This window comes from Geotrypetes seraphini, chromosome 7 (genome assembly GCF_902459505.1).
Source record: "Geotrypetes seraphini chromosome 7, aGeoSer1.1, whole genome shotgun sequence".
Lineage (NCBI taxonomy): Eukaryota > Metazoa > Chordata > Amphibia > Gymnophiona > Dermophiidae > Geotrypetes > Geotrypetes seraphini.
Window position 1 is genome coordinate 27,865,248 of NC_047090.1, and position 27,451 is coordinate 27,892,698.

The 27,451-nt window shown below is 44.8% G+C and overlaps 1 protein-coding gene across 5 annotated transcripts in view; it reads right to left on the bottom strand.

Annotated features, from left to right (window-relative positions):
- Positions 1 to 735: 735 nt before the first annotated feature.
- Positions 736 to 27,451, bottom strand: part of ELK3 (ETS transcription factor ELK3) — a 93,763-nt gene continuing 67,047 nt past the window's right edge. For 4 of the 5 annotated variants that reach the window (XM_033953413.1, XM_033953412.1, XM_033953415.1 and 1 more), the window contains exons 4-6: positions 24,561 to 25,397; positions 12,411 to 12,533; positions 736 to 1,488 (exon numbers count right to left, since the gene is read on the bottom strand). In XM_033953413.1, the coding sequence (XP_033809304.1) occupies positions 1,384 to 1,488; positions 12,411 to 12,533; positions 24,561 to 25,397 (1,065 nt within the window). In that variant the 3' untranslated portion in view covers positions 736 to 1,383. The remainder of the gene's footprint in view (positions 1,489 to 12,410; positions 12,534 to 24,560; positions 25,398 to 27,451) is intronic. The other variant, XM_033953416.1, reaches the window with a different exon arrangement.

Sequence of the window (27,451 nt, forward strand, 5' to 3'; positions counted from 1 at the left end):
ATGTTTATTGCTTGGCTTTCAGCTCAACAAAGTGGGATAATAAGTTTCTCAATACAAAAGTACTAAAATACAAAGCTGCTTGAATACAGTGTTGGGCATAAGTGCTTGGGTTGGGAAGATGGCGAGAATAAGGCAACACTAGCTTAAGAGTTGGTTGATTCTAGCATGGTTTTCTATTAGATTTGACCTAATACTAGAAATACATGTCATTTATAAAACATATGCAAAAAAAACACAAAAAACAAGGCACAGTTGGTTATAGTTTATCTTGTACATAAGATACAGGGAAGAAAAATTAGTCCTGCCAGAATTCTACAAATGCAGAATTCTTCATCCCCTCAGAACACACAAAATTCTGCACATGCTATGCAGAATAGAGAATGACATGGTGACAAAATTCATCACCGTTCCCGTCCCTGCGGATAACCGCGGGAAATAATCCCATGTCATTTTCTAGTATCTATTTCAATCTCAGTCCTTCTACACCAGCATTGTTCAAAGCAAAGCTTGAGGGTCAGTGGTTGTGGCCATTCATACTCTGATTCTTATGTGAGCCAAGGATAATGAAGCCATTGTGACATCACTGATGTGATTGCTCTTAGGCACTGGTGGAATGAGGCATTATGACATCACAATATCTGCTCTGGATACCAGAGACTGTCATTCTGTAGTGTCTGTTTCAACCTCGGTCCTTCTACACCAGCATTCTTCAAAGCAAAGCTTGCGGGTCAGTGGTTGTGGCCATTCATACTCTGATTCTTCCCTCTCTCTTTAAAGAATGACATGAAGATGGTTTCCCGCGGTTATCCGCGGGGACGGGAACGGTGATGAATTTTGTCACCGTGTCATTCTCTAATGCAGAATTCAGTGCAAACATGGGCAGCAGAGCAGGCAGTACTGCTGCACAGTGGGTCACTTCCTCCTCCTTTGCTGGCTTTTAGATCTGATGGTTAACTGAGCCGCTGCACGCGCAGAATTCCTCCAGGTGTTTAAAAAAAAAAATTGTTTAAAAAGCCAAAGCTTCACATCCATAATTAGATACATTGCAAGAATTCATTTTTTTTTTTTAAAGTACAAGAACATGAACAGTGTTCAACACTGACAGTTATAATCATAAAGGGGTGGAAACAAAAGTTAAAACTTCATTTATTACAAATCTAAGTCTGAGGGGTGTACATGTGTTTACACGTATCTATATCTATCTATAGATAGATAGATGCAGGGTTGTTTTTTTTAATAATAAAAAGATAACATGATAAAACTAGTATATTCATATAATGAAAAGTGCAGTCTGAAATAATGATTTGGCATTTGTCCAGCAGTCATCTGTGAACCAAGGAACTGCCAGCACCTGATGGTGGATGGTTAAACCAGTGAGTCCCTTCAGTGGGATTTGTGTGTGTTTGAAGAGAGCAGAACAGGCGACGTGGCTCTGTCCAGACTGGGAATCGTTAGCGGTAGGTGCCCATTCAGCAGACTCGGAAACTGCTAGGATGAAATCAAGAGTAAAAGCTGTAATTTTTCCACTATGAATATTTACAATCCTGCATTTGTACATGTCAAAAGTTATACTCTTTATTCCAAAAAATAATTTTCTTATTCAATAAGCTGTTTTTACATCTAACATATAAATGTAGCCTTCAACTACTAGAATACATACAAGATGTTGGCAAAGCTACATTATCTAACGCATACAATATACTATATAAAATGGAAAATGGGGATTAGTGAACAAACAATAATGTATTATTTAATGGCTAGTCTTTAAGCCCGTTACATTAATGGGTGCTAGAACAGATGTGTGCGTCTGTCCTTCTTTCTTTCTCTCTCTCTCCTTGGCCGCTTTCTGTCTGTCTGTCTTTCTTTCTTTCTTTCTGTCTCTCTCTCTCTCCTTGGCCGCTGTCTGTCTTTCTTTCTGTCTCTCTCTTTCCTTGGCTGTCCACCACCACCTTGTCCAGCAGCAGCCCTTCTCCCTTCGTTTTACCTCCCCCTGTCCAGCAGCACCCATTCACTGCTTCCCCTGTCCAGCAGCAGCCCTTCTCCCTTCGTTTTACCTCCCCCCCCTGTCTAGCAGCACCTCTTCCCTGCTCCCCCTGTCCAGCAGTAGGCCTTCTCCTTTCCTTTTACCTCCCCCCCTGTCCAGCAGCCCCCTTTCCCCCTCCCCCTGCCTGCCTTTATTTCTCTATTGTGCCATGCCTGCCTGCTCTGTGGCCCCCTTCTGTTTCCCCCCTCCAAGAGCAAAGCGTGATTGCTGTCTGCCCCCAGCACACCCCTCCCCCAAAAGCAGCCCCCTTCCCTCTCCCTCTCTACTTCTTACCCGCACGACACCCTCCTGCCGTTCCTGAGTCAAACCGCCGCTGAATTCACTGCATGCACCCCAAGGTGGCGCATGCGCCGCAAGCCGCCCCACACACCGCAATTGAAATGTGGCCACGGACGCACACATCACGGCGGCAGGGATCATGAAACCCTAAGCGTGCATGCACGCTTAGGGTTTTATTATAGAGGATGTATTCAGTCCAGTGCCTATCTTCATAAGTGTCCAGCTCTGTGGGTGCTTGAGCACCCCTAGTATTGAACAAACTCCTTGACTGGGCCCAGTTCTATCCCGTTTACCCCAAAGAGCTCTTTCTTATTTCCGTGGTATTCAAGTATTGTCTAAAGGAGCTGTGATGAGTCTGTACGGTAGCCAACACCGGTTTTGGGTGAACCCGCAATATTCAAGTGTCTGCAGTAAACAGGTTGAGCAGAATGCAAAGCCTCAGTGTGGTAAGAAGGAAAACTGCAAAGCTAAGGTGTAATGAAATTACTTACTACTAGTTATCGTAACAACGGTGGTTAATGGTTTTCTTTTTTTTTTGTTTTGCATTTTTTTTTCCAGATTTGTTATGACTTATTTCTATACTGCTGATAGATGTATGCAGCACTGTACATTAAACATAACACTCAGTCTTACAAACTAATCAAAACAAAAACCAAAAAAATTGACGATTAAGGAATTGCTTACAGGTTTAGCTCAAGGTGGGTTACTTTCCAGTGCAAGATGCTTCAAGCTGTTGATACCATAGTAGAGGTCATAGAAGGTTAAGGGATGTGACCATAGCCACAGACCATCTATGGCTTGTGAATCCTAGCCACCCACTGCGAGAACAGCATCCCTTGCTTCAGTGGCATCCAATTTACCCAGACAGATAGACCAGTATTACAGTCCATTAGCGCCTCTTCATACAGGAGCATCAATGCTGGCTAAGAGCATACTTAATGAGAATAATAAGCATATAACTAGAGTCCTGCAAGATTAAGCACTCTTCATGTCATTTAGGGCTTGTTTTACTAAGCTGCGATAGTGGTTTTAGTGCACGCTAGACCTTAACGCCAGCATTGAGCTGGCGTTAGTTCTAGCCGTGTAGCGCAAGTTTAGTGTGCGCTAAAAACGCTATCGCAGCTTAGTAAAAGGAGCCCTTAGTCTCTGTGCTGCTCCTCGGTGAGAGGAAGAGGAGGGTGGGGGGAGTTTGGAATCTAGACTGTGATTTTGCTGGGGAGGGTTTAGCTTTAGAAACGAGAGAACTGAGGCGGGTAGGAGTCAAGCCCCTGAGATGCAGAATTCTGCACCAAAACAAATTTTAAAAATCCATGTACAGAATGTTTAATTTTTGTTTTGGGCAGAATTTCCCAAGGACTATACCTTCTATAACTGAACACTAGGTAATAGACTCATGGGAGGGGCTCAGCTACTTGGCTTTTGCTTAGGAAAGCTCTGCTAACTAATGTATGATGCACATTTGTTTAAAATGAAACATCTGTGGCCACACTGCCCGCACAATTCTTGCCCTTGAGAGACAGTCCCCAAACCTATACTGCTTGGGTCCCCAGAGGATCTTAATCAATCACTGAGACAACTGAACAGAAATAATGGGTGGTGATATTTAGGAGCCCCCTCGTCCCTGGGCAAATGACACTTGCTGGGGTTACTCATTTATTTTAAGTGCCGTTATCTGGCTAATACAGCTGAAAATGACCATTGCCTAACCCCAGAGCTATGGTGGATTTAAAGCAGAGCCAGAAGTTACCTGGTTAGCAGCAACATTAGGCTGTCCAAACTCTCCAGGTAGAATAGATATTGGGTACTGGTCTGAATATTAATGGTACCCAAATCAACACAGGAAAACACTTTATACAAGGGTTTCCAGTGCTGCTATTCAGATTTGGCCTAATTGCTAAATAGCCAGACATTAAAAAGCTCAAAACAACCAGCATTAAAAAAAAAAGAAAAAGCTCCCACAGGCCAAGTATTGGAGGGAAATGTATTTATATCCCCTCAGGCACGGACATAGTCTCCTAAAACTGTGAAGATATTTGAGCTCCTCTTTCTTTCTAAAACATTTCACTGCATAATCGGTGTGCAATGAAAAACGGCCACTCAGGTAGGTCACGCCAGTGAGGAATTTAAATTCTGTTTCAAGACATAATCAGCGCCCAAGGTGCCTTTTGGTGTGAATAATTTATGGCAGAGTAGCTGCGGCAGGGTCAATTGATTTTTTTTTCTTCTTCTTCTTCCATGTAATGGAGCATGCATTGACAGCGCTGTTTGGTTGTAAAGTTGGGAAGGGATTTCCTCTACCGACAGTGAATTTTTACTCTGAGATTTCATGGCACAAGCAAATAAATTTTAGCAGGTAAGGCTAGTCGCAGTTAGGGCACTGGTCTCTGACCTAAGGTTCCGTCGCGTGAGAGGACTGCTGGGCAAAATGGACCACTGGTCTGACCCAGCAGAAGCAATTTTTATGGGCCAATATGGAATATAGATGCTACATTCAGCACCAAATTTGGCATGCTGAGAGTATAATAAGCTGAGAGTATAATAAATGGAAGGCAAGCTGGGCACTAGTGTAGTTTCTGAGTGAAACCCATCATTAATTCTTTAATGGCTCATATTGCATACATTGTTATGTTTAATGAAATCTCCACATCGCAGGAACCCCTCCATTAGCTGTTTTTATATCTAACATATAAATGTAGCCTTCACCAACCATTAGAATGCATACAAGATGTTGGCAAAGCTACATTATCTAACATATATACTATATAATCATTTATTGACTTGGGCAGCCTGTTCCAGGCATTTGGTGAAGCAAGACTGAAGGGATGTAGTCTGGAGTTAGCAGTGGAGGGGTAAGGCACAGAGTTCCCAGGGAGGAGGATAGGGAGAGATCAGGAAGGAGAGGTACTGAGGTGCTACAGAGTGGCGATTTAGCCAGCTGTCTCAGGCTTAATTTTGGCCTTAACATAGCCAACTAGTTTGTGTTCTAAATTAAGATTAATTCTAGCTGACTAAAATTTACCCCTTCCCCCCTTTTGCAAAGCCGTGCGGTCAAAGCCCTTTAAATCTCTATGGGCTTTGGGACAGTTAAAAGAAGGGGGGGGTTAGCTTGCTCAATTTATATCTAAATTATTGTCACTTAAGGTTTGCTAGCTGAACTTACATAACAACATAAGAACATAAGAACTGCCATCTCCGGATCAGACCCATGGTCCATCGAGTCCGGCAATCCGCACACGCGGAGGCCCAGTCAGGTATACACCTGATGTAGTTTTAGTCACCCATATCCCTCTATGCCTCTCGTAAGGAGATGTGCATCTAATTTGCCTTTGAATCCTAGCACAGTGGATTCCTTAATAACCTCCTTTGGGAGAGCATTCTAGGCGTCCACCACTCGCTGCGTGAAGCAGAACTTCCTGACATTTGTCCTGGACTTGTCCCCCCTTAGCTTCAAACCATGTCCTCTTGTCCGTGTCACGTTGGACAATATAAATAATTTATTTTCCTGCTCTATTTTATCGATGCCTTTCAGTTTCGATCATGTCCCCTCGCAGCCTCCTCTTCTCAAGGGAGAACAGTCCCAGTTTCTTGAGTCGTTCCTCATATTCCAAGTTCTCCATACCTCTTATTAACTTCGTTGCTCGTCTCTGCACCCTCTCCAGCAGTTTTATATCCTTCTTTAGGTTGGGAGACCCAAGTCAGCTTGGGCTGGAGATCAATACTGGTCAGCTCCATTTGTGGTCCGTGGGAGGTGGGGATACAGGCCCATGTGCAAAGCCTCATTTGCAGTAGGACTCGCCTTGGCCAGATCACTTCTCCAGTCTCAGGGCTGCTCACAATCGGAGCTGCCATATTTCAGCCACCTAACGAGAATTGGTTGCTAGATTTATTCACGTTGGCATAGGGTTGCTGGTGGAAGTTTCACACCATTGGGTCTAACTGGCTATCTGCTTAGCCAGCTGCATCCCACTGACCATTGACCTTTATTCTTCTAAAAGACTACTGGACATTGAGGAAAACGAAGAGAAAAGGCTTAACGTTTAGGGCATGCTAAGTCTATTAGTGTGTGTGGTAAACTTTAGTAAAAGGGCCCCTAAGTCTGCACCTGAGGCAATTGAAGTGTTAAGTTGAGATATATAAGGTGACATAATTTGGTCCCCATCACTATCCCCGTACCCGAGATCTTGGAAATTCAAACAATACACAACATGTGTCCTAAAACTTGTTTTTAACACAAAACAATTTAACATTGTTTTCTTAATAGCAAAACCCATAATTTTCTCATGGTCCATTTCAAACTACGTAAAAATAATATGCCCTCAACAGAGCCAGCTCTCGGTTCCATTCGATGTTCCTTAATTCATCCTTTGACCAAGAAAGGGAAAGAGATTGATTCTTGTATACCGTCTTTTGTAGTTTCACAACCACACTCAAAGCGGTTTACATACAGGTACTTCAAGCATTTTCCCTATCTGTCCTGGTGGGCTCACAATCCATTTAATATACCTAGGGCAGTGGGGGATTAAGTGGCTTGCCCAGGGTCACAAGGAGCAATGCAGCATTTGAACCCACAACCTCAAAGTGCTGAGACTGTGGCTTTAACCACTACGTCACGCTCTCCTCTGATGTTCTGGTGGTAGGAGTTCCAAGTGGAGAAGTGCAAAGGGCTATAATCTGGTTCCCATCCCGTCATCTTTCAACCATCTCTGAGGATTTCTCATTGTCACCATCCTTGTGCATACTTCTAGAGTTAAATAACTTGCAGTCAGCAGGACTAGATTCACTAAGCCCACCGATTAATTTCTAACCACTTAGCGACCCCTTTACGACCTGATTTCCGTCCGACCCGATTCACTAACCTCTGCCCCGATCATCCTCCAATCCGCGCATGCAAATGAGGGGGAACGGCATTCAAATGTAGACAGGAAGTGATTCACTAAAAAAAATGAGGACACCGGCTGGGCTAACCGATCCCAAAATAAGCGACTGCCGCCCTGCTCTCTGCCCTGCTTCTCTGCTCTCTGCCCCCGATCTCCTGCTTTCGGCCCCATCTGCTCTCTTCCTTGCAGCGCAAGCCCGTGATTTTAACCCGTGGATTTAAAGCGGGTTAAAACCATGAGCTCACAAAAAAAAAAAGTAAAAAGTTCTGCCAGGCACGGAGGGCCAGCACAAGCACAGACCATCTACAGATGGTCTGCGCATGCATCGGAATCGCTATTCAGTGATCCCTGCAGTCGGTTGGGGGGCGTGATTTCGATTGCTCTCATTTGCATGAGAGCGATTTGTGAATCAGCCCGCCGGACATGGATCCAATCCGTGCCCTTAGTGAATCTAGCCCTTAATCCTGGCTTCCCTGATTCTCAATAATAGAGATCCCTAATTTCCCACAAGATATGAAAGAGTGCAACGGATATCAGTAACTACCTGGAAGGGCCTCAGTCAACGAGCCTACGCAAGTCATAGACTCCGACCTTACAAGTCTGCGTACATTCCTGGCTCTTTAGCTCTAATCATCGGCAGCCTTCCAGTCCCTAACCTCAACTAAAAAATTTTTTATTATTCCAGGTTCTTTTCTAGAAAATTTTTAATCTTATAATTTATTCTAAAAATATCAGCTTACTGAAAATCTCATTTCTCTAAATCGCTACACTTTTTCTTAATAGGAGACTTAATTAAACATCCAATGTTCAGTATCCATTAAAGTTACTTAGCTTTTAAATAACACTCCAGCAAACTGCTTCAGACCATGCCAACGTGGCCAACGTTTCGTGGTAATTTATTTAAACCCATTGCTTCAGGGCCAGTTAGTCTAGCATGCTCCTAGATTATAATGACACGGATCTAGTCTCTGAACCGTGTCATTCCTAGATCCTAGATCCGTGTCATTATAATCTAGGAGCATGCTAGACTAACTGGCCCTGAAGCAGTGGGTTTAAATAAATTACCACGAAACGTTGGCCACGTTGGCATGGTCTGAAGCAGTTTGCTGGAGTGTTATTTAAAAGCTAAGTAACTTTAATGGATACTGAACATTGGATGTTTAATTAAGTCTCCTATTAAGAAAAAGTGTAGCGATTTAGAGAAATGAGATTTTCAGTAAGCTGATATTTTTAGAATAAATTATAAGATTAAAAATTTTCTAGAAAAGAACCTGGAATAATAAAAAAATTTTTAGTTGAGGTTAGGGACTGGAAGGCTGCCGATGATTAGAGCTAAAGAGCCAGGAATGTACGCAGACTTGTAAGGTCGGAGTCTATGACTTGCGTAGGCTCGTTGACTGAGGCCCTTCCAGGTAGTTACTGATATCCGTTGCACTCTTTCATATCTTGTGGGAAATTAGGGATCTCTATTATTGTTAGTACTATTCCCACGTAGGGATTTGAGTTTAGTGTGTTCCCTGATTCTCAGCCAACTCCAGTAACCATTAGGCTACTCTTCCACTTACTCAGGGGCTGATTCTATATATGGCGTTAGCCATGTGTCAGCAACACTTTGTGCTGTTTGCAGAATCAAGGCTAGCGGTGCCTATGTAAAAACTTAGGCACCTAAAATGAAGGTGAGGGTTTTGAAGGCCTACACTTCAGGCACCTATGTTTTTGGAGCATCACGCTTAGCAGCGCATGTCACGCTCTGCCCATAGAAACGCCCACTTAGGTATTCAACGCAGCTAAGTTCCATGCGATAAGCACATATCTTTTATAGAATTGGAGAGGCCCCTATTGCCCAAATAACCCCCCTTTACAAAGCTACATTAGCATTTTTAGCGCTGGCCAAGGCGGTAACAGCTCGGATGCTCATAGGAATTCTATGAGCGTTGGAGCTGTTACTGCGGTGGCTGGTGCTAAAAACGCTAATGCAGCTTTGTAAAGGAGGGGGGGTAAATTTTTTGCCCCAATTATTGAGGCTATTAAGGGTATTTTGCCAGTTAAGTTAGGTGCCCTTTATAGAATCAATCCCCAAGTCCTCGAGGGCCGGAATCCAATCGGGTTTTCAGGATTCCCCCCCCCCCCCAATGAATATACATGATATCTATTTGCATGCAGTGGTGTACCTAGCATATGTGATACCCGGGGCCCATCATTTTTTGACACACACACACACCCCCGGCATCTGTACGAAAAACATGATTTTTAGTAACAAGCCACATGTCACACATGAGTACCTAGGAAAAGGCAGCATCTTACATACTGCAGTGAGCAGTACAACATCAATACACCCATTGTAAAACTAAACAAGCCAGACTAGTACAGATCAATCCTGCAGTCAATCCTAACAAAAAACCATGTCTTTCGAACACACAAAACCCCCAAAAACACCTTCGCCTAGTATGGAATATGTAATCACAAACTAACCCTTCCCTCTTTTACAAAACTGTAGTGTGGATTTTAGTCACGGTGTTAACAGCTCTGACGCTCATAGAATTCTGAGCATCAGAGCTGCTACCACCACGGATAAAAACGCTAAAAAACGCTCCACAGTTTTGTAAAAGGGGGGATAAAATAGAAATACATAGACAAAGGTTAAATTGAACCAGTAAGAAGTTGGACTCTGCATACAGTGCACCACAGAAGCAGTGACACATGTCTCCTAAAGCAATAAATAAATAGAAAATTTTTTTCTACCTTAGTCTTCTGTGGTTTCTGCTTTCCTCATCTTCTTGTAACTCTCTTCCTTCCATCCACTGTCTGCCATCTCTCTTCCCCTATATGGCATCTTCTCTCCTTCTATGACCTTCCAGAAACTGTATGCCTCCCCCTTCCATCTCTCCTTTCACCCCCATTGGTCTGGCATCTCTCTCCTCTCCTTCCCTCTCCCACACCTCTCCTCTGCAATCCCTTTCCCTGTTTTCCCTCATTTTCCTTTTCAATTTATTTTCTGCATGTCTAGATTACGTTCTTACTACCCTCTCATCAATGTCCTTTTTTACTGTCTATCTAAAGCTTGCCACCTCTTTCCCTCACCCTTCCAGTGTTTCTCTAACTCAATCCTTTCCTCTCCATCATGTGCCCTCCTTTTATTTATTCCCTCCTTCCATCATGTACCCTCTTTCTCCAACCCTTCCATCTAGTACCTTCTCCTCTCTCTGTCCACTTCCATTCAGCGTCTGCTCCCCTCTTTCTCTCCTCCCATTTCCTGAGCAGGTGTCCTCCAGCTGCATTGCTACCACTAGGGGGTGGAATATTTTCAGTCGCTAAGGACAGGTATGTTCCCTGGAGTCCTGCAGAACTTGCATGTCCCTCACAATTGAAAAATGTGACAGTAAAACAGCACCCTCTATTGGTGAGACTGTGGGTGGAGGACTCCTGCTCAGCTTAGAGGGAACAGTGCGTCCCCACTACATCCAATGTCTGCCCTTTCTCTCTCCATCCACCCCTCTTCAATCAGCATATGCCCCCTTTCTTTCCCTCCAATATCCTTTCCCCTTATGTCTCTCCCCTTTCTCTGTACATCAATTCTATCAGCACCACCCTTCCATACCACCCTGCCCCCTTTCTTTCCCTCCACCACTCTTCCATTCCAGCAATCCTGCTCCTTTCTCTCCCTTCATGCAGCAAGGTCCCATGATGACTGTAGCTGCCGGCTGCCAGTCCACCCCACTCCGACATACTTGCTCTGGAGTGGACTCAGCAGCTGCATGCTGGAAGGTCCCGCGATGACTCGTCTGCTGGCTCTGCTCCGGAAGAAGTAAGTTACGTCAGAGGGGGTGGACCCGGCAGATGCAGGGAGTTGTGACAAAGTCCCGCAATGACTGCGTCTGCCAGGTCCACCCCCTCCGACGTAACTTACTTCTTCTGGAGCAGAGCCGGCAGATGAGTCATCGCGGGACCTTCCTGCACCTCAGCACAGCTGCTGACTCTGCTGCAGAGAAAGTAAGTCAGAGGTAATGTGACCATTTATTTTTTTCATCAAAAGGGGACATCTATTAATTGACTGTGTATCCTTTCTTTCATTTCTTTCTTTCTGCACTCAGGCCCAACAATTGTCCCTTTCTATTCCCTCCCTCCTCCCTTCCCATGTCCTTAGTGCCCCCAGTGCCTCCTTCCCGTGTCCTTAGTGTCCCCAGTGCCTCCGTCCTGTGTCCTTAGTGCCCCCAGTGCCTCCTTCTCATGTCCTTAGTGCCTCCGTCCTGTGTCCATAGTGCCTCCAGTGCCTCCGTCTTGTGCCCATAGTGCCCCCAGTGCCCCGTCCTGTGTCCTTAGTACCCCCCTCAGTGCCTCCGTCCTGTGTCCATAGTGCCCCAGTGCCTCCTTCCTGTGTCCATAGTGCCCCCAGTGCCTCCTTATGTCCCCCATTACCTTCCAGATTTTGTCCACCCCCAAAGCCAGCCTGCCTGCCTGCCTACCTATCTCCCTCCCTCCCTGCTGTGCTAAAGTCAGCCAGCATGCCTGCATACATCCTGCCTTCCCTGCCGCGGAAAAAAAAAAGTGCCTCTTTCCTTCCTTTCCCCGGGTCCGTGCCACTGCAATCTTACCTCCCCCTGCCGACAAGAAGTCTTTCTGATGTCAATTCTGACGTCAGAGAGGACATTCCGGGCCAGCCAATCACTGCCTGGCTGGCCCGGAACATCCTCTCTGACGTCAGAATTGACGTCGGAAAGACTTCTTGTCGGCGGTGGGAGGTAAGATTGCAGCGGCGCGGGCCAAGGGAAAGGAAGGGCAGGAGGACCCGGACCTGGGCGGCTGTGCACCCCCCCAAGCCGAGCACCCGGGGCAGACCTCCCCCCCCGCCCCCTCCTTGATAAGCATTCACAGCTTTCAACGCATATTCATTGGGGGGAAATCCTGAAAACCCAATTGGATTCTGGCCCTCGAGGACCAGAGTTGCCCATGTCTGCCCTAAGTGCTTCACTGATGCAGCTGTTGTATTCTGAGTTTCCATTTACTCCAATAGCCAGAATTATGAACTAGCGTGTACTGCCAGATTTTTACCACTCAGGAGCTGGGTTCTTAAAACTGGAATAAAAGCTCCAACTCTTCTCGGCAGCAAAACGACACTTTTGTTTTCTTGTTCACAAAAATAAATAACGGCCTTAGAGGTGTAGTGCCTGCATAGCTGTGTTTCTAGAAGACGATTTGCTGTGAAAACTCACCTGAAATAGGCTATTTGGTCCATGCAGCCTGGCAGGACTCAGAGGAGCGACGGGGCTAAGACTGCTCCAGAAGTGAATGCTAGACAGCAGTGGGCTTGGGGTCAACAGCAATCCGCTTGGCGTCTGGAAGCCAAAGTTATCAATTAGTTTGTTTACTTATGCTGACGTGGCTATAAGTACGTTGTGAGATGCAGAAAAATGTTGCAAACCTTATGGTTTGTGACAACTGTGCTCATTTCCTTTCTCTTCCTGCAAAATCAAGCCATTTGGAAAATTATAACATTCAGATTGTACCACTAAATGTTTGTGAAAGTAAGGCAGCTCCATCTTTACACCTTGGAGAATTCTGTGCAACTGCACAATACAGAATTTGAATAGAGCACCCTGCCTTTGCAGAATTCTGCACCAGAACCAGGAACTAGCAGTCATGTATATTGTGCTTCCCTCCCTGCCTACTCAAAGCTGATCATGGCAAGAGAGGGAAGTGGCGAATGGCTGCATGACGGACCTCATCCTCCTCTTCCTGTTACCAGTAGCATAGTAAGGGGGTGAAGGGGGTGGTCCGCCCTGGGCACCCATGTTGGTGGGGGTGCCGGCAACCCTCCACCTCTCTGCCCCCCCCTTCCTATTCCTCCCCTCGATGCGCACCCCCTTTCCCTTCTCCCCCCCATACCTCTAGTTGAAGTTCGTGGTGGTCAACAATGTGCTCTTTACGACCCCGTTGGCTCTTCCCCTGATGTCACTTCCGGGTGTCGCATAAAGGAAGTGACATCAGAGGGAGAGCTGATGGGATCGCATGAAGCTCACTGTTGACCGCCGCGAGCAACAACTTCAACAAACGCTATAAGGGAAGACGGGATTGGGGAAGGAGTGGCGGGGGGGGCATCTTCCTCCCTCGCTATGCCACTGTCTGCTACCATGGGCCTTCCTGCTATTTTGAATCACATGCCACACCAGACAGTTGTGCAGTTCATAACAGTTAAGCTCCAGATACCACAGGAGAAGTGTATGACACAACTGCTCTCCCCTCTTGCTGTGTGATTTGCACAAGAAGTGAGAAGACAGCCAGCTACGACTTTGTGTAACACAGGGATTTCAAAGACCCTCCTTGAGGGCCGCAATCCAGTCGGGTTTTCAGGATTTCCCCAATTAATATGCATTGAAAGCAGTGCATGCACATAGATCTCATGCATAGTCATTGGGGAAATCCTGAAAACCCGACTGGATTGCGGCCTCCAAGGAGGGACATTGAGACCCTTGACTGTAACAGGAGGAGGAGAAAGTGGGGGGGGGGGAAGCTGAGGAGTGTAGTGGAAGGGGAGAAGAAATGTTTGGGGACAGAATGAAAGAACAAGAGATCTTATTGGAACAGAGAGAATTAGGCCAAAAGAAGTGAGGCTGGAGGGGGGCAGATAAGGAAAGAGAAAGAGCAAAGGAAGTGTAAGAAAGCTGAACAGTGGAAAGAGAAAGCTGGGGGTTGTCCTCCTGGAGAAAGAATAGAGAAATCAGGGGGGAGAAGGCTGAACCTGTCAGGGAGATTAAGCACACAGAAGGTTTTAAGTTAAGTCTGGGGAGAGAAGGCAGGGGATTTTGGAACCTAGAGTGTGAGAGATTTGCTGGGGAGGTTTTAGCTTTAGAAGGGAGAGAGAGCTGAGGCCGAGATAAGTCAAGCCCTTGAGATGTACAGAATGTTTAACTTTTGTTTTGAACAGAATTTCCCAAGGCGTATACTTTCTATAACTGAACACTAGGTAATAGACTCATGGGGGCAGGGGGGAGCCTCTGACAGCTTAACAATTGTGACTAAAGAAGCAAGTTTAAAATAAATAGTTGTACCTTTCTGCTGCAAAATGTATTTAGAAGAGTTTTAAAGTACACTCCTTTGTTGCATAACTTCTGCAGTTCATCTTATTGAATCACTCATAGTTAAATCAGACATTGGATATTATAAGAGGGCAATTACAAACAGCATTTTACATTAAGGAAAAGACCCCTGAGGCAGGCCTCACGGCCGAAACACATACGTGTCGGGTCTTGAGTGAATAAAAAGATTGAGCACCATTAAAAAAAAAGAAAATAGTGCTATAAAGAAGATCTTTCTACCAGGCTAATCGGAGCTAAATACTCTTTCCAGCAGTCACAATTCTTGAGAGGATGACTGTAGCCATTCAGCCACAGCAGTACCTAGTGGCCAGACTCCAGGATGACAACTGAATGAAGTGTGTGTACAGTAATTGCATGACCCCCCCTAGCTGAGGACCAGTGCCATGACAAAGAGACAATATAAAGTTAAAACACCCTAGCTATTTGGAAATGTCAGTCCTGGTTTTAATTAAGCTGGTACTATAAAGGGAAAGAAGAAAACTACTATGCCTAGATAAGAAATTAAAAATAATAATGTCACTGCAGTCTTCTACCACTTGTGTTTCTGAGTAAGGTCTAGTATGAGCAAAAGCATTCTATTTTATATATTTTCTCAGCTGAGAATGTATCTAACCTATCTGGATTCCCAAAAGGCTATATAGGCCATCAAGGATCACAAGAAGCTCTAACTTATTTATTTATCCTAAACCAAATGGAGTCAGATGTAAGACCTTTTTTGAAAGGACCTTAGCATTCCAGGCAGGCAAACTACAAAATGTTGGCTCGGTGAATGCATTCATCAAGCCATATCTTATTGCTCTTTTCGTAAACTAGTAAAATCTGCTTTGTTAGATAAATTTATCACTTAACTAGATTGTTTTAAGATTGTAATTTTTTTAATCTTCTACTCTGTTTTTATCTCATTATATGTATATGTTTCACTAATTGTTCAGTTTCTTATGATGTAAACCGCCTAGAACTCTTGGGTAATGGCGGTATAGAAAAATTAATTTATTATTATTATCCTTATATAAAACCTTGAAGCTTTATATCGCTACAATTGCATTGCTGAAAACGTAATAAAAGGTTCATTATTCAGAGTACATTTTGTACTAGCTGTTAAAAGCTTCAATGCAACATTTTTAGAGTAGATTAAATTTCACCTCGGCATAGACATTCTCAAAATAAGAGCATAATTGCCGTAATGCAGGGGTAGGGAACTCCGGTCCTCGGGTTTTCAGGGTTTCCCCAATGAATATGCATGAGATCTATTTGCATGTACTGCTTTCAATGTGTATTCATTGGGGAAATCCTGAAAACCCGACTGGAATACGGCTCTCGAGGACCGGAGTTCCCTACCCCTGCTCTAGGTTTATGGACTTTATCTCCAGGATTTAGCCAAATCTTTTTTAACCCAGCTGCAATAGCTGCTTTTACCATATCCCCCCAGCAATGAGTTCCAGAGTAGAGAATGACACTGTGACAAAATTCATCACCGTTCCCGTCCCCGCGGATAACCGCGGGAAACAATCCCATGTCATTTTCTAGTATCTATTTCAACCTCAGTCCTTCTACACCAGCATTCTTCAAAGCAAAGCTTGAGGGTCAGTGGTTGTGGCCATTCATACTCTGATTCTTATGTGAGCCAAGGATAATGAAGCCATTGTGACATCACTGATGTGATTGCTCTTAGGCACTGGTGGAATGAGGCATTATGACATCACACTATCTGGATACCAGAGACTGTCATTCTGTAGTGTCTGTTTCAACCTCGGTCCTTCTACACCAGCATTCTTCAAAGCAAAGCTTGCGGGTCAGTGGTTGTGGCCATTCATACTCTGATTCTTATGTGAGCCAAGGATAATGAAGCTATTGTGACATCACTTATGTGATTGGCTCTTAGGCACTGGTGGAATGAGGCATTATGACATCACAATATCTGCTCTGGATACCAGAGACTGTCATTCTGTAGTGTCTGTTTCAAATTCAGTCCTTCTATCCCAGCATTCTTCAAAGCAAAGCTTGTAGGTCAGTGGTTGTGACCATTCATACTCTGATTCTTCCCTCTCTCCTTAAAGAATGACATGAAGATGGTTTCCCGCGGGGACAGGAACGGTGATGAATTTTGTCACCGTGTCATTCTCTACTACTACTACTACTAATCACTTATATAGCGCTGAAAGGCGTACGCAGTGCTGTACATTCTGACATTTATAGACAGTACCTGCTCAGAAGAGCTTACAATCTAACTTGGCTCCTGAATTGATTCCCATTAGCCATACAGTTTTGCAACATCTACCACTTAGGGCTCCTTTTACGAAGCCGCGTTAGTGGCTTTATCGCACACGACTTTTTAGCGCGTGCTAACCCCCGTGCTAGCTGGAAAAACGACCGCCTGCTCAAGAGGATGAAGTTGTTTTTTATTGACGGAATGAGGCATTATGACATCACAGTCTTAGCTCTGGTTACCAGATACTGAAACTCTTCACATTACCAAGGGGTGTTGAAAAGTTCTCATCCCAACCAACAAGAGAATGAGGTGGATATGGTTCAATCAATGATCTGAAATAATGTCAAAACATAAAATTTTGTTTCTGCAAATTGGAACTCAATGAAATACGATAACACTCTTTTCAGCTACAGCGGCAAAATAATACTCAGAATTTAAGAAGCTGGTTGGTTGGGCTGAGAACTTTTCAGCACCCTCTCGTATGCTTTTTGAAGGAGTACACAATTTGATTCTCTTTTACCTATTCCACCCCTTTCAGGATTTTATTCCCGTCAGCTGTCTCTTCTTGAAGCTGAAGAATTCCCACCTAGTTAAGTCTTTCCTCATGGGGGAGCCATTCCAACCCCTTTATCCTTTTAGTCATCCTTCTCTATACCTTTTCCAGTTCCACTACATCAGGGTCTTGCACACTTTTTCGAGCCAGGGCACACTAAACCTTGTGTCCCCGGCTCGAGACATCCGGAAGTGCGCCGACGTCAGCGCATCCGCAAAGGCCCTTCAAACGGGCCTTGCACCCAGAAAAAGACCTTCGCTGGAGAGAAGGGCCGGCAGAGAGAAGAGGTGCCGGCGTCGGGAGATTGCTTCCAGGATGTGCCTCTCTTCGCGAGAGGCACGTCCTGTAGACAGTCAGCCGGCACCTCTCCTCTTCCCCAGTCGGCACACCTCAGGAGGCACACTGGTGGGCTGTGCCCCACAGTTTGAGATGGGGTGATCAGACTTTGCCATGATACTTGAGGTGTAGCTGCATCATGGAGCAATACAGAGCCATTATGCGTTCCCTGTTATATTGGTTCATAGTCAGTCGCGCGTGAGACACCAGCGCGACAACAATCGAGCGCTGACAATTTGGTGTAAGAAAGAAGCGCGCCACGGGAAAACTTAGTTTTAAAGAGCTCCGAAGCGGGGTGTGAGTGGGGAACCCCCCACTTTACTGTATACTGTTCGCGCTGCTGTTGGGGGGAGGGGTTGGAACCCTCCATTATAGAGAAAATGGAACTTTTTCTGATTTTTTTCGGGAAAAGTTCCGTTTTCTCTATAATGTGGGGGGTTGCACCCCCCACACACCCCCCAACGGCAGCACAAACACTATGCAGTACCCCCCCCACTCCCCATCGGAGCTCTTTAAAATAAAGTTTTCCCACGGCGCGCTTCTTTCTTGCGCCGAATTGTCAGCGCTCAATTGTCGGCGCGCTGGTGTCTGGCGCGCGATTATCCCATCACCGTTACATTCCCTCTTCCTTTCCTAATAATTCCTAACATTCTGTTTTTGGCTGCCAGCGAAACACTGGTCAGAAGACTTCAATATGTTGCATGCAATGACATCTAGCTCCTTTTCCTAGGTTATGATTCCTAATGGAAAACTTAATAGCATTGTGAAGCTATAATTACGGTACGATTATTCTTCAAGTGCATCGTTCTGCACTTGTCCACCTTAAATTCGATCTATTATTTGGATGCTTAATCTTTCCACCATCTCTGTTGTTAGGAAAAAAAAACAACCACTTTTTAGATACTCCTAGATCCAGACAAGCCACATGACATAAGAACATAAGAACATAAGCAGTGCCTCCGCCGGGTCAGACCATAGGTCCATCCTGCCCAGCAGTCCGCTCCCGCGGCGGCCCAAACAGGTCACGACCTGTCTGAATCACCAGAAGGGGCTCCCTTGCCACCTTGGTTTCTCATTGAAGTCCTATCTTCCCATCAAAGTCCTAACCCTCCGGTCTTGCACATGCACGACCTGTTGGGTTTCTATACTTATTACCTGGTTAGCTTTCTATACTTGTGTTACATCCCAGCTCCTCCCTCAGTATCCCACGATCCCTTTATCCCTCAGGAATCCGTCCAATCCCTATTTGAATCCCTGTACCGTACTCTGCCTGATCACTTCCTCCGGTAGCGCATTCCAAGTGTCCACGACCCTTTGTGTGAAAAAAAACTTCCTTGCATTTGTTTTGAACCTATCTCCCTTCAGTTTCTCCGAATGCCCCCTCGTACCTGTTGTCCCCTTCAGTCTGAAGAATCTGTCCCTATCCACCCTCTCTATGCCCCTCATGATCTTGAAGGTCTCTATCATATCTCCCCTGAGCCTCCTTTTTTCCAGAGAGAAGAGCCCCAGCCTATCCAATCTCTCGGCGTATGGGCAGTGTTCCAGCCCTTTTACCATTTTCGTTGCTCTCCTTTGGACTCTCTCAAGTACCGCCATGTCCTTCTTGAGGTGCGGCGACCAATACTGAACGCAGTATTCCAGATGTGGACGCACCATCGCTCGATACAATGGCATGATGACTTCCCGCGTCCTGGTTGTCAAAAGCTAATAAAAGATACCTAGTGGTTGAAGGTATGGGGGGTTCGAAATTAAGCTACAATCCAAACTAGCAGATCAATAGCCACACTCCGCTACCCCCTGCTCTCTGATAATCAGTACGCTACTCGTTAAATGGGGTTAAGAACATAAGAATTGCCGCTGCTGGGTCAGACCAGTGGTCCATCGTGCCCAGCAGTCCGCTCATGCATCGGCCCTCTGGTCAAAGACCGGCGCCCTAACACTAGCCCTACCTGCGTACGTTCTGGTTCACCAGGAACTTGTCTAACCTCCTCCCTCCCCTTATCCCATTACCTTTCAACTCCTCCAGTCCTGACTCCACCAGAACTGCCCAAAGGTATAAACTAGCCTTCCCCTCTCTACGCGGCATCCGAAAATCCCTTCTCTTCAAAAATCACAGGTCTTTGGAACGACCTCACCATCCCGTTGCGGAACCTGGGCTCCCTTCAATTATTCCGCAAGCAACTGAAAACTTGTCTTTTCACCAAATTGTAACTCTATCCTCCCTCCCCCTTTTTCTCCTCCCTTCTACACATAAGTTCATGTAAACCTTTTTCTTCTTCTCTACCTATTATTTAAGTTCTTGTAAACCGTGTCGAGCTCCATACTCATGGAGATGATGCGGTATATAAACTTAAGGTTTAGATTAGATTAGATTAGATTAGATTAGATCTTCTTGAATCCTATACAGACAGGTCTTGTTAATTTTTCATTGTATCAGTCATGCCATCCAGCAGCAGCATCCTGCCCATTAAGAGATTTCAATAGCCACAAAGCAAGGCACATGTCTGCAACATGTACAGTATAAGGGAGTTAATATGTCAATAAACGTTATCCTAAGAAGCGTAAAAGAAGTAAACAGGCACTGAAGAATGGTATTTCGCTCAGGCAGTCATGCATTACTGTGCGCTAGGAATTAAGAAGTCGTTTCACAAAGAATGGTTTTTAGGTAAATACAAATCATATCAGCTGATCCGCATTAAAAATAAAAAACATTTGCAGACAGATGTTCCCAGAGCGTTTGTTTTTTTGCTCAGATGGCAATTGTGGCCCTGCCCGATGGGTCACCGGGCAGAGACGAAGTTATTCGCCGTAAGTGGATCCCGGTGGGCCTCCGTATGTTTGGTCAGCTTTGGGAGAATATGTCTATGCGTTCTTTTCAGGAACTGCAGGAGGAATACGGGTTAGATGATAGGGATTCCTTTCTTTGTACGCGTTTGCATATTTTTCTTTTTAAGCATGCTTTTTGGGAGCTTTCTTTAGGGAACCCTCGATTGGAACAGGCTTTTCAGGCTGGGGCTGGGCGGGGAGGTGTGTCACGGTTGTGTCAAGCTTTGTTGAAGCGGGAAGCCCCATTTGATCCCTACTTGGCTCGTTGGGAGTGTGATTTCAAGGTTCAAGGTTTATTAATATTTGATTTATCGCTAAATCTGTTTACAAAGCGATGTACATAAGTAAAACATAAAATATGGAGATACAAATTAAAACTCAGTAACATAAGTTTTAAGACAAGACAAACTTGAAATGGAGGGGAAAAAGGGCAAAGATTACATCTGTTTTAAATAGAAAAACAAATACGGGAAAAAATGTAAGGGAAAGGGTTTAGTTAAAAAATTAAAATGCTAAGAAAAGATTATTTAATATTAAGTATTAAAAGCATCTTTAAAAAGGTGAGTTTTCAAAGATTTTTTAAAAGAATGCAAATCTCTTTCAATTGTGATATATTGTGGAAGAGAGTTCCACCATTGTGGGCCCATGACAGAAAACATGTCTGCTCTTCTTATTCCTATTGTTTTAAGAGAGGGTATGACTAATAAGTTTTGGGAGGATGATCTCAGTGAACGAATGGGATTGTAAGGAATTAATATTCTTGATATAAACTGAGGCTCGTTATAAACTAAAGTTTTAAAAATAAGCAGCAATACCTTGTATAAAATACGGTGGCTTATAGGAAGCCAGTGAGCATCGATAAATAGGGGTGTAACGTGATCAAATTTCTTTGCATTATGAATCAATTTAATAGCGGTGTTTTGAATAATTTGAAGACGTCGCTTTTCTTTTTGAGAGATGTTAAGTAATAGAGAATTACAATAATCGATTTTTGTTATGACTAATGAATGGATTAGAATATTGCGTGATTTAGGCTCCAAAAATTTGGTGATTGATCTTATTAGCCGCAGTTTATAAAAGCAAGATTTAACTATATTATTGATATGTTCGTGGAAAATCAGTTTATCATCGATTATAACTCCCAAAATTTTTAGATTGTGGACAATTTCTATAGAATTGTTATTAAGGATGAATAGCATTTTAAGAGTTATGTCGTTTTTCCAGTTAAAAATCATAATTTTTGTTTTCTTGATATTTAACGCTAATTTATTTGTGTTAAGCCAATTATGTACTAGATCAAGTTTTTTATTTATAGACAATATGTCTTCCTGGTTTTCGGGGTCAAAGGGGTGCATTAGTTGGATATCATCTGCGATTTGCCTGGTGGGCATAGCTTTCCTTGTTGGGAAGTTATTTATAAGAGGTTGTTAAAATCGACCCTATCCATTAATTTTATTGAGAATGGCTATAAGACAGGGGTCTCAAAGCCCCTCCTCGAGGACCGCAATCCAGTCGGGTTTTCAGGATTTCCCCAATGACTATGCATGAGATCTATGTGCGTGCACTGCTTTCAATGCATATTCATTGGGGAAATCCTGAAAACCCGACTGGATTGCGGCCCTCAAGGAGGGACTTTGAGATCCCTGCTTTAAGATGTATCACAGGTGGTATTTTACCCCTGTACGCCTTCTCTCCATTTTTCCTGGGGGAACTGATCGCTGCTGGTGCAATTGCGGGGGGCCGGGGGTGACTTTCTTCATATTTGGTGGTTCTGTCCAGCAGTACGCTTATATTGGCAGCAGGTGGGTTGTTCCCTGGTTCAGATTCTTCATAAATCTTGTGTTTTGACGGAATGTTGTTTACTTAGGGCCCCTTTTACGAAGCCGAGTTAGCGGCTTTATCGCAGGCGACTTTTTATCACGCGCTAGCCGAAAAACTACCGCCTGCTCAAGAGGAGGCGGTAGCGGCTAGCGCGGCCGGCCGTTTAGCGCGCGCTATTACGCGCGTTACACCGCTAACGCGGCTTCGTAAAAGGAGCCCTCAATGTGGGAGCTCCTGGGTTTACTCCCCCTGAACAGAAATTGGCGGCATGTAGGTTTACTGCGGCCCGCCTTGCTTTGGCGCAATGTTGGCGTGCTCCTATGATGCCGAGTCTTCTTGCAGTCTATTCTCGACTGGACTATTTACAACGGATGTCTAAATTGACTGCATTAAGGCCCAACACCTTGGTAAACTATTCTAAGATGTGGGAACCGTATGTTCGATGGAGACAGATTTCTACTTAATTCTGTGTTATCTTTCTTGTTGGCTTGGGAAGGGGGGCTTTGGGAGTTATGTTTTTGGGTCTTTTATACTTGCTTTTCATATTTGTTAAGGTGTTTTTTTTTCCTTTGTATTACTTTGTATTGTGTTTATATTTTGGAAACTTTAATAAAGAGATTAAAAAATAAGAAACAAAAGCATTTGAAAGAGGACAGGAAGGAGGGAAAGTATGAGCCTCAAACAGTAGCTAGTTTGCCGCAAGCTCAAATACTTGTTTTTATCTGTTTCAATCGTCTAAATCGGACTGAAGTAGTTAGGACTCTGCATACCTTGAATAGTTTTGTAAAATAATTACACTGGTCTGGGATGTGCACTCGCTCTTTGTAGTGAATCAGTGCATGTTTATTAAAAGACTTAAAATCATTTTGGATACAATCTGTATATCTCCCTTCCTCTCATACACCTCGATGTCCATCTCTCCCTCTTTGTCCCTTGTTCCTAGATCCAACATCTCTCCCACCCACCCCCACAGCAGCATTCTCTCCCTTTCTCTGCCGTGTCCAACATTTCTGTCTCTCTCCCACTATCCATCTCTCTCCCCCCTCCCTTGTGCCCTGGATCAAACATATTTCACTCATGCATCTTTCCTTTCCTCCCTTCTACCATCATGTCTAACATTTTTCCCTCTTTCCCCATGCGCCATCTCTCCCTACCCTCCACCCCTATGTCTTTTCTCCTTCTCACCCTATTCACCATCTATCCCTTCCCCTCCACCCCTATGTCTTTTCTCCTTCTCACCCTATTCACCATCTATCCCTTCCCCTCCACCCCTATGTCTTTTCTCCTTCTCACCCTATTCACCATCTATCCCTTCCCCTCCACCCCTATGTCTTTTCTCCTTCTCACCCTATTCACCATCTATCCCTTCCCCTCCACCCCTATGTCTTTTCTCCTTCTCACCCTATTCACCATCTATCCCTTCCCCTCCACCCCTATGTCTTTTCTCCTTCTCACCCTATTCACCATCTATCCCTTCCCCTCCACCCCTATGTCCTTTTCTCCCTCTCATCCCATGCACCATCTCTCCTAGGTTGAGATAGACACTAAAGAATGACACAGGATGAACATAAGACCATAAGCATTGCCATACTGAGACAGACTGAAGGTCCATCAAGCCCAGTATCCTGTTTCTAACAGTGGCCAACCCAGGTCCCTGGCAGAAACCCAAAGAGTAGCAACATTCCAGATCAGAGATTGTGATGTCATAATGCCTCATTCTACCAATACCTAAGAGCCACCTTCATCAGTGATGTCATAAAGGCTTCATTACCCTATACTTGGCTCACATAAGAATCAGAGAATGAATGGGCTCAGCCACTGACCCTCGAGCCTTGCACTGAAGAATGCTGGTGTAGAAGGACTGAGGTTGAGAGAGACAGTAAAGAATGACACAGGCTGGTTTCCTGCAGTTATCCGTGGGGACAGAAACAGTGATGAATTCTGTCACTGTGTCATTCTCCACTGGAATTGTCACTAGAGTCTAATATTTTATTCTCAGAGCTGTAAATTCCGGAAGCCTTTGTCTTACTGGATACAGGATTTCCGTCATTTAAGTCGCAATCACAGACTCTTCCTCACCTCTGAGTGTTCTGTCACTTCCCTACTTCTTAAGGACATCTATCTACACAAGACTATAGCAAAAACATACCCAATAAATATATTCATATTTGCCTTCCTATTTTCAACTTTGCTATAGACCAGTGGTTTTCAACCCAGTCCTCAGGAACCACCTGGCCAGATGGGTTTTCAGGGTGTCCACAATGAATATGCATGAGATAGTTTTGCATACACTAACTTCTTTGTATGTATATGTCTCATGCATATTCACTTACTGAACCTGAATCCTAGTTATGCTGTAAACTGCCCTGGGCATCATTAGGCAAGCCAAATATCCCCAAAATTATTTATTGCTTATTATTATTACTTAGTCTCAGCACATCCTCATGTTTTACTGTGATTCATATACCTGCAGAGCTCTACAATTAAATAAGATGTATTTACGAGCCAGGGCTGCTCCTACCTGTGCGGTGAAGAAAGCTGGCGTCAGGGATCCCGAAGGAAGTGCTGGGCTGTTGAGAGCAATAGAGCCTATGTCACTGGATGAGAGAAGCAGAGGAGGAGCCGAGATTTCCAGGCATTTGGGTTTCTTGGCCTTTGGGGAAAGGGACAGGGATTTGGCCTTGGAACCTGAAGAAAGGTTCAATGGCTCCATCAAATCGGAGTCCTGACAGCCGTATTCAAGGAAGAGGCTCTTGGGATCGAAAGGAAGGGAGGAGCTGGGGGACAGGGACGAAGGCCGGGAAGAAGATGACGGCGAGGAGGAGGAAACACTGCCCCCACTGGGGTACGTGAGAGCAGAAACTTTAGTCAAAGCAGATGACGTCAGAAAAGTCGACCCAGCCGTGAACTCTGAAGTGGAGGGCAGGGACACTGTGGGCCTCAGCCCTCGCTTATCTGTTTTCTTGGTCACAAATCTTATAACAGTCCTGACTTCAGCTGGGACGCTTCCCTCTGGTCTTTCCTCTTCTAGCTCCTCCTCTTCCTCTTCCTCCTTCTGCTCATCATCTAGTTTTTCTGTCTTAATAGACTTGAAGGTGTCTGCCTGATTCTGCAGAGAATTAATGGTGAAGGAGGAATATAAGCCAGAGTTGATATACTCATTGCGGTTGGCACTTCGGAGTGTGGACAGGGCGTGCTTGCGCTGCTCCCTGCCCTCGGAAGACGCCTTACAGTCGCTGTCCCGCAGCAGAAGGCTCTCCTTGCTCATCTCTAAGGCATGAGGATCCATTTTTAAAATCTCAGGAAAGGAGACAAACTTGTACACAAACTTTTGTCCAATCACTTTTTTGATAATGTTCTGTGAAAACAAAAAAAAAAGAAGAGAAAGCTCACAGGTTATGAATGTTATTGTTTGTGTTTTACCATCACATTTCATAATCCCCCTTTCATTCGCAGACCACTTGTTGACCTTATCATCCCACGGTGCAATGAAGTGTCGATTTACAGGTCGTTATTCCATCTGCATATGAATATAAGAAACCCCAGAGAAAACCATCAAGCACTAGTGCTGAATGCTTATGTACTGGTACTTTGTGGGGTTTTGTTTTTTTTAGAAAATTAGTGGCAAACAAACATATATCCACTAAGTGCTCACATCTAAAGTTAGGTGTATAAATGCAGACTCTTTCTGGTGCCTTGTGGAGTATGGGCTTTTGTCTTCTTGAAAACTGTCAATAAATATTTCTTTTGAAAAGGGGAGACCAATTATTTCATAAGCGCGAAGAGGAAGGGGGCGGGGAGGCAGTAACTGCCCTGGCAAATAACTTGAAGGCCTAACAATCTGTTATAGGAAGTGTCCAGCTTTAGAGTCCCTATTTTCTGGTACAAAAAATAAGCAGCATTGGAATAAGTAAAAAGCTTTTCTATTTTCTGTTTTGATGCTTCCAAAGCAGCATTGTACTACAATACAAAACGCACAGTTGATCAATTAGAAAATATATAGACGTAGGGTTACCAGATGTCATTTTGATAAAATCCGGACACGTGGCCCCACCCCCAGCCTCACCCTGTTCCGTGCAAGTCACGCCCCGTTCCGCCTCAGCCACACCCCCCAAACCTCTTCTCCGCCGCAGATGTGATGCAAGGACGTCATCGCGTCACACCCAAACATGCACGGAGGCCCTCCAGGCACGACCCCTAGCTTGAAAACCCACTTTTAAGAATCCGTCTGGACACCCAGAGAGTCCTCTGAAAAGAGTAAATCTGGTTAAATCCAAACCTCTGGTAACCCTATATAGATGCAATCCTATATCAATGGTGATTATGCTTCTGAAAAGGCATGAGCTAAATGTAAACAGTAATAACAATATCAGACACACATCTGGTTTTATACAAGCAGATGTTGCAATCTATTTCTATACCGGCATCTACTCATCAGTGTTCAATGCTATGCGCCTTCATGTTGGTCCAGACGCTCGACTTCCAGCGGTGTCAGATTCACTTATATAGGCTAAATAAGCTACATCTTAGGGCCTCACTTCAGAATTTGGAGGGAACTCTTGACAATTTTATGTGGCTTTTTATCAAACTTATTTACCTGTTCGAGAGATGGAATTGCTTTCATCTGTATACCGGTACTCTTAAAATGGCTTCATATGTAATGAATTTAGGTAATATTTTAAGCATAAAATTTCTGTTTTCAGGGTTATCAGTTTTCTAATTTTGCAAACAAGTTCATTATTACTTATACTAGTCTTTAAGCCCGTTACATTAATGGGTGCTAGAGATGTCTGTCTGTCTGGTTTTTTTTTCTTTGTCTCTCTCTTCCTCCTCTGTTATGATCTTCCATCTCTCTGTTCTTCCTCAGGGTCTCCCCCCCCCCTCCCTGTCTGCACCTCTCATAGTCCAGCATCTGCCTCCTGTCTTTCCCCTTTGGGCCAGACCTTTCTGTGTTTCTTCTGCTTACAACCCTCACCCCTTCTCTGCCTCTCTCTCCTTCCTTCCTATGTCCCCCTTACTGTCTTTCAGCCTTTGTCCCACCCCTCCCCTGAAGCCAGCCTGCCTGCGTCCCTCCTGCGCCCAAGCCTGGCCTACCTGTTGGCGATACTTCCTCCCCCTGGTCGGCTGCCACTCGCAGCCCTTGCTCGCCTTCCCGCCTCCTCCCAAGCAGACGTTGCCTCCGGCTTCACCCCGCCCTCTGGTGAGAAATTGACGGCTTGGCGATTGACCGCCGCGAGACTCGAGCCCTCCGCCGTTTTAGGCGGGGACGGCAGGGGACGGCACTTGGGCAGCATTAACTGTTGATGTGTCCGCGTGGAGCCTGGTTACGGCGGCAAAGCCCTTTTATTTATGTTTACTAAGCGGCGGACTTGGCCGCACCACAGCTCTCGCACCAGCTGAGAGGCCGAGGCA